General features: G+C 44.6%; 1 protein-coding gene across 1 annotated transcript; it reads left to right on the top strand.

The window, feature by feature from the left end:
* Window positions 1–3,231: 3,231 nt before the first annotated feature.
* LOC109736949 (uncharacterized) lies at window positions 3,232–7,061 on the top strand. The gene is made up of 8 exons (XM_020296165.4): window positions 3,232–3,825; window positions 4,719–4,893; window positions 5,010–5,072; window positions 5,201–5,267; window positions 5,358–5,458; window positions 5,789–5,833; window positions 6,005–6,460; window positions 6,579–7,061. Exons 2-8 carry the CDS (start codon window positions 4,762–4,764, stop codon window positions 6,747–6,749), a joined length of 1,035 nt encoding a protein of 344 aa, XP_020151754.1. The 5' UTR covers window positions 3,232–3,825; window positions 4,719–4,761; the 3' UTR covers window positions 6,750–7,061.
* Window positions 7,062–7,488: the final 427 nt, after the last annotated feature.

Genomic DNA, 7,488 nt, shown 5'->3' with positions numbered 1-7,488 from the left:
GCACCATGGAAACCAAATAGAAAACTATCTTTGGATAAATCGAATTGAATTGTGATATTGTGAACTATGTAATTTGAAAAGTCTATTTGAATTGTGATATTTATCTTTGAGTTTTTGTTATGCAGAAATATTTATCTTAAAATTATTTCAATGATAAATCTATATTGAAGTGGAAAAATTATCACCTAACAAGTAGTGTGTGTCCGCGGAGGATTAGATAAACACCTTTCGAGATGCCCTAAGTAGTTTACAATCATAGATTGAGATGGTTCCCGCCTAAGAACATGGCCAATGTCGATCAAAACTTGGTGCTAAGGCCAACTCTAATCGATCCCCTATCCGGCGTTAGAGGAGGATAAAATTCGATTTTACTCCTCTAACCGGCACCTAGCCAATCCCCTAAACCGAATAGAGAAGGATAATTTATCCTCCGCCGCTTATCCCGCCCCTATATTTGCTCGGCTACTACTACTTTGAGGAAAAAAAATCCCCTCCTCCGATGCCTCATCCACCCCACTCCCGCGCCACATCGACGCTGACGCCATCCTTCCCGCCCCTTGCAGGCCATCACCCGCCACCGCGGACACTCCGTAGGCTCTGCACCCGTCCTTGACCACCCGGATTTGTGCCTCTCTCGCACCGTCCCCGCACGCAGAATCGGTAGATCTGCGATTGCCACCGCCGCCGGATTTGACGCATCCGGACACTAGGGATTGCGCCTTCGTCATGGATTGGCCGGGTACCAAATCGCACAGCCCCGCTAACGCCTCTGCGCCGCATGTAGGTATGGCCTCCTCCTCTAGCCGCTTGGATCTCACTCGTCGGCGGTTCGCCGACAAAGACACGACTGGTTGTCGACCGGGCACGGCACTGGCGCAATAGCTCGTCGGCTCCCCGTTGCCGGTCATAAAGTGGGACGACTGCCCGCTACATGTGGTGCGACGAGTTTCGACCACGCCGGAACACCCCGGATGGGTGTTCTTCAAGTGCAAAAAAGATGGGGTGAGTGCGAGTTTTGATTCGGTTGTTTATCGGATTTGGTGCAATTTGTAGCTCATTGTTTGCTCAAATTTCTGTGTAGGATGGATGCAAGATGTGGTTTTGGGAAGAAGATTACATCGATCTATTGATAGCGCGGAATTTGATAGATGTCCATGCACTCGTTGCTAAAGTAGAGACTAGAGATCAGATCAGATGCGACGCAATATCGAATTCTTCATAACCAAAAAAGGAAAAAATAGTGTGCAAGCTTGAGAAATCAATAGAGAGAATCAACAATGAAGACATAAAAAAAATATTAATACAATTAGTGGAGCGGTTTTTTAACCTATTTGTGAGAAAGCGTGAAAAGAGCGACTTTAATTCTGGATTTCAACAATAAGAAATAAGAAATAATTTTATGAATTGTACAAACAAATTCGAATTAGCCAATAAATTAGCTATCGTCTTTTCAATATGAAAGTTGGATATCTATTAAAGTGTCTAATTGTGGTTCTTATTTTCTTTGATTTAGTTCTCGCAGCGAAGAATGGTGAATTATGTAGTCCAATGTACCAAGTTTTAGCAATTTTCTTAGAACCAACGACACACTGTTCATGCTCTCCTCTAATGATCCAGAGTTCCTGTCTCTGCAATCAACAGTCATTCGCCCTCATATCATTGTACCATGCCATCGACTCAACGGCACTGATCCTCCCCGGCCCCGGAGAAGCCGGGGAAACCATGTGTGCACAGCTGGTGCAAGCACCACACACGTAACTACTTTAATGCTCTCGTTCGTGTGGGCTGCAACCTTTTACGTATTTTCAGCAGCCGATGGAGTATTTAAACCACAGGCAAAGTTGTGCATGTCAACCAAAGATTAATTGGCCGGACTCATCGGTTGGTCGTGCAACACTAAAAAATGAGAGCATGTTGCACACTTGCATGGAGACGACCAGATCCGGGCACAAAGGCAAACTAGCGAACCATGACTTTATCCCTTGTTTGCTGCTGATCTGGAATGCGCAACAAAAAAAATGCTGATCTGGAATGGGATAGTCTCTCCAACGGCTGTTTGACTTTGAATAACGTATTGCCAATAATCCTTTCTTGGGAAAATGGTTCATATATATTATCAAACTTCATGAAAAGTACAAAGCACTCCAAACATAATAAAAATTGAAGTACATCAAGATTCCAAGACCACCGAACGACCGCTACTGTCGTCAGAACGAGCCGCTGTTCCCACTCCCCTAATCTTTTGCATTCATCCATATTATTTACGAGGTATAAAAGTATAGAGAAGAGAATTTGGTTAGTGAAAGAAAGGATCCTAAACAAAGACAATTTGAGCAAAAAAAAAGTTGGAAAGGCATCACAAATTGTGAGTTCTAGTGCTGATGAAAATACATGTCATTTTACTTTACCTGCTTGGTGGCTCAATTCCTTTGGAACGTAATTAGGGGCGCGTTGGGTACCCAAAAATACACCCGTCTTCCTTTGACCTTTGTCAGAATTGATTGTCAACATACAAAGGCAAAGATCGATCTGCTGTTTCTATTGGATGTCAAGTTCAAACTTAAAGCAAAATATGCATGAAAACAAGTGCAATCAAGTTTAAATGGATATGGCAATAAGAAATTTACATACCATTAGAACGTCCCTGAATTAGTTTTCTTATTTGAAACGTACATTGCTTTGCTCTTTAGTCCTTCGGCTGTTTGGCAACATTTCACTCTTCAGCAGCTCACCCATTTGCGATCGTCACATTGGGGTTGTCCAGATGCATCATTGTACCAGCACGAGAAGAGTAGCAGTAGTGATGGTGTGCATATAAGCAACAAGCCACCGACAATGAACGGTGACGTGCAACACGGCATGAGCCCGAGATGACGAGAAGGGTAACAACATCGGTGGCCTGGAGCTGCAGCAATAAGCTTCCGACACGGTTCGCAGCCGAAGCTTTGATGGAGAAGTTGAGAAGGGGAGAAGCTGATTTGGGTATCCCATTTCAAAATCCACATGACCTGGCTTCCCCCTCAGCCAAAAACACTGTTTTGACGTTTAGTGAGAAGTTTAGCACGAAATGATTCTAGTTGAAAATCACTTCATGATTTGACTTTTTTCTACGGCCAACCACTAAAAGGTCATATCGTGAAATAATTTTCAACTGGGGTTACTTTGTGCTAAACTTTCTACTAAAGGCCAAAACAGTGATTTTGATCCTTCCCCTCTACGATCCGCGAGGTCATGAAATTCGTTGAGGCGCTCTACGATCGCAGGCGAGCCACGGCAGTTGACCCGAGGCGCCGGTGGCCGGCCGGCTTTGCCAGATGCCGCGGGGGGGGCGGGGGGGGGGGCGGGCGACCACTTCTCCAGAAGCGAACCTCGGGCTTCACACCCCCAACCCGCACGGCGCGGTCCGCGGCGTACTCTCTCTACCAGTCCACCATACTCCCAGGGGCAGCCTGGTAATTACGCCACCGCCGCGGAGAGAGAAAGGGAGGGGACTGACTGACTATTTCTTTTACTCTCGCCACGACTGTACACGGGCGGCCATGGCAGAAGCAGGGCCGAAGTTTCTCCCCCATTTGGCCGTCGGTCTCCGCCTATATATACCCCGCCCGCACGCGCCTCCTTTCCTGGCCAGACGGAGCTGCTCTTCCTCCTCCAGTCCAGACGTGGCGGTTTGACTTTCTGACCTCGGAACCGATCGAAGGCGCCTTCCGTGGGAGAATTCCCGGACGATTCTTGGAGAAGAAACCGCGGATTCAGGGCCGGCAGAGGAGAGCGCGCCTCGCCGTTGCTAGGATTTTTGCTCCCGCTCTCGCTCCGATCGAGGAGGTAATCCCCGCTGCTCGTCGCTCCTCTTAGTTCAATTTGGTAGAGGACCGGTGGGGATTCCGTTGCTGTTCTTCGGTTGTTCGTCTCGCGGCGTGATCTGACGGAAATTTGGTGAGATGTCGCTGCGTTTAGTGGGTTTCAGTTCCGGGGATTTGGATGCTGAAGAGCTCTGTGCCCCCCGTCTTTGGATGACGACCTCTCTGATGTGCGTTTTAGCCATAAACAAATTGTAGTTTTGGCTTTGCTAGCCAAAGCATTTCTTTAGGTTGCGTCTGCGGTTCAGGGGTCTAGCGATCTGTCAGGGCTCTGTGCTTGAGCTGTACTGGTAATCTTGCCGTCCCCGGAAGCTGAATCTGGATAGATTTGGTTCTGCTGCTGTACTAGTACAAAATCTCAATTCTGGACCAAAGAAGTGGCGCAGAGGAGCTAGCGTGGGTCACTGTTATTGATTTCGTACTTGCAGTCCACCCTTGCGGGCGGCTTGTTTTATTCCCCCATGGTCCACACTAGAGTCGATTTCCAGATTTTTGCTACAACCCATGTACTAGTGTTCTGCCCACACTCGACTTTTGGGGAGCACTTTTATGGATTTGGAAGTGGCACGCCTCAAACCTTTAGGATTTTTATCTCTGAAGAAAGGTGTGGAAACTTGGCTGCAGAATAGAGAAAGTTCCATTTTGTTGGTTTACCTATTCTCATTTGAGAGTAGGGATCGATGGTCCTTGAATAGTTTGGAGCCCCAAAGATCTCGATCCATTAGTTAGTACATGGATGGGGCTTCTTTTTTGTTGGAAACAAAGAGTTATGTTTTTTCACATGATTTCCGTTTTAATGTAGCCAATTGTCTATTCTTCTGTCAAGGCATAACTTAATTTCAATACTTTTTTATACAGAACTTTATTAACTACTGAAGATAACTGGTAGCAGCATAGCGGAATGAAGGCACCATCGCTGCTTGTTCAGTGTTTCCCTGGCTTGCTTCCAAGCAAGGCCACTAGTTGTGTGCCGATTATATCAGAGAGGGATCTGCATCTACCATCACCAGCTGTTGAACTAATCCCTTCAAAGGTAATACTTGTTTGATCGTTCATACATGGAACCCCAAATGGCTATGCTATTTGTGTTCAAAGAGGGTCTTCTGAACTATTGATGGTAAAATAAAGTATGCCTTGAATCTTTTTCAGAGTGCTCATCCTTACAAATATGCTGGAGAGAAGGTCGATGTCCAAGGTCTTGATGTTTTCAAGGTGAATAGCTCATGCAAATTCCCTAGTATTCTCCCGGCACTAAATTTCAAATCATTCTGCTAGTAATTACTCAAACATTTAAATTATTGATTCTAAATTTTAATGCATGTCTTTTTTTTTTGGTTCAGGGGAAGGTCAGTGTAGCAGATATGATAGCCTTTTCCCCTTCTGAAGTAGCATCATCAAAGCATGATGGTAAGTTGACCACTACATATGCAATATTTCCTCCTTTATGAATATATTTTTAAATGGAAAGCTTATTCATTATTGTGTTTCTTTTCTCAGGTAGTCTCAAATATTGGGAGAGTTCCATCACTATCGTGAATATTATTAAGAATGAGATCCGTGATGGGCAGCTGAGCTTCAGGGGCAAGCGAGTTCTAGAGGTAATTTCCCATTCTACAGATTTCATCTAAATGGTGCTCTGCTTTCTTACTAGGTGTCTGGTCCTGATTTTGCTTCCATAGAAGCAGAGTGTGTGCCACATGGTCTGGTATCCTGCATAAGACTAGTGTTAGGTGCTTAGGTTATTTCGTTTTTTAGGGAAAAGTTATTTTGAGCTTGATATCTATGTACTCAAGGGAGCTGCTAAATTCAGTGTCAACTATGCCTACTACCCTAGCAGTCATATATTTTCATACAGGACTATCAGCCTGTACCTTTTTTATTTCTTAATGCTTTCATGAATCATTAATTTATTTTGGCAATTGGTGCAGCTTGGATGTGGATCTGGCCTTGCTGGGATTTTTGCCTGCTTGAAGGTGTGTCATCTCCCCATGGTTTATGGTGTTTGTCTAAATTATTAACTTATTGTTTTGATAATAAATTTACGGTTCCCTTCAATTTTGGAAAATGCATGTTTGTACTTTCTCTTGTCATACTTCACCAAGTGATGTACATGTGTATTGATTCTTGCTTAAATGCTACTACAGGGTGCATCTATAGTTCACTTCCAGGACACAAATGCAGAAACCATAAGATGCAGAACAATGCCCAATGTGCTTGCGAATCTTGAGCAGGCTCGGGACAGACAGAACAGACCATCAGAGAGCCCGGTTACACCATCCAGACAGTTGTTAGCTCCCGTTGTCCATTTCTATGCCGGGGAGTGGGATGAGCTCCCCACAATTCTCTCAGTTGTGCATCCACCTGCACAACCAACAAACCTTAGCTTCTCTGAGGATGATTTTATGGATGGCTGCAGTAGCCATGACGGAAGCAGTATAGTTGGTCAGGACCCCAGGCGATCGAGGAAGCTTTCTGGCAGCCGTGCATGGGAGAGGGCCAGCGAGACCGACCCAGCAGATGGAGGGTACGATGTAATTTTGATTTCTGAGATCCCTAATGCGGTGAACTCTCTCAGGAAGCTCTATGCCCTTATCACTAAGGTCAGTTTCTCCCATCATCACCTTCTCATGTGTCATATGTTTCCTCGTGCATGTAGCCGATGGAGCACAGTATGATTTACTTATTCCAAGTATTTAACTGTGCATGTTACGCTTGCAGTGCCTACGCCCTCCTTATGGAGTCTTGTATGTGGCTTCAAAGAAGAACTTGGTTGGCTCAAATGGCGGCGCAAGGCAGCTTAAAAGTTTGATGGAGGAGGAAGGTGTCCTTGGTGGTCACTTCTTGACTGAGATATCTGACCGGGAGATATGGAAGTTCTTTTTCAAGTAAACCGGCAAATGTTGGAACTGAAAAAGATGATCCTGGCCATAGTGTCGTATACAAGAAAAATTCATTTGTCTACTCGCAGCGCTGTACATACCGCGAAGCTTAGTTCGATTAATTCTTTGGTGATAGGTTCAAGTATGCGTCCCAGTTGTTAAACCTGCAAATGTGTTGGCATTTTAACCCTTTTGTAGATCTCCTATCTCCTAGGTGACTGTTGAGCTTTTGCATACCGAATCTATGGTGCTGGCATATCACAGCACGCTATCAGCAATATGTACAAATGGAAATGGTTACTGTACTTGCTTGTCGGTCTTACTTGAATCGTGTCTGTCGTGTCTTTGTTTTGAGAGCTTGTTCTTTCTTTAAGGTTGAAATATTTTATTATACCAGTAGTTCAGATTTAAGGAAGCACAATCTCAACAAAGGACTTATCATGCGCATGCATAATTAAGCGAGGGATCTGTTAGATTTGTTTCTCTAAGGAAATCTGTTAGCTACAGTACACCATAATGATTTGAGTTCATGTCAAGAAACCCGATCCTCTCATGAATGCTTTGAGTTTGTGTATCAGTGTAGTGTATGATAGTGTGAGTGTTGCGTGTGTTTGCCTTGAACTCTTGCTATATGTCAACAAAACAAATTTGGTAATATCTACCCTCACAAACTTTTTACTGCAATCACTGCCAGTAATAGAAGAGACTTTATTTCAACACATCATTGTTGTCGCCACCTCACCGATGCC

Source organism: Aegilops tauschii, chromosome 2 (assembly GCF_002575655.3).
Source record: "Aegilops tauschii subsp. strangulata cultivar AL8/78 chromosome 2, Aet v6.0, whole genome shotgun sequence".
Classification (NCBI taxonomy): Eukaryota; Viridiplantae; Streptophyta; class Magnoliopsida; order Poales; family Poaceae; genus Aegilops; species Aegilops tauschii.
This window is presented reverse-complemented; position numbering and strand designations above follow the sequence as displayed.

Coding starts and splice junctions, on each gene's coding strand:
- LOC109736949 (XM_020296165.4), top strand. CDS start 4,762: ATGAAGGCACCATCGCTGCTTGTTCAGTGTTTCCCTGGCTTGCTTCCA. Junction 5,268..5,357: donor AGCATCATCAAAGCATGATG/GTAAGTTGACCA, acceptor TTCTTTTCTCAG/GTAGTCTCAAATATTGGGAG. Junction 5,459..5,788: donor GGGGCAAGCGAGTTCTAGAG/GTAATTTCCCAT, acceptor CAATTGGTGCAG/CTTGGATGTGGATCTGGCCT.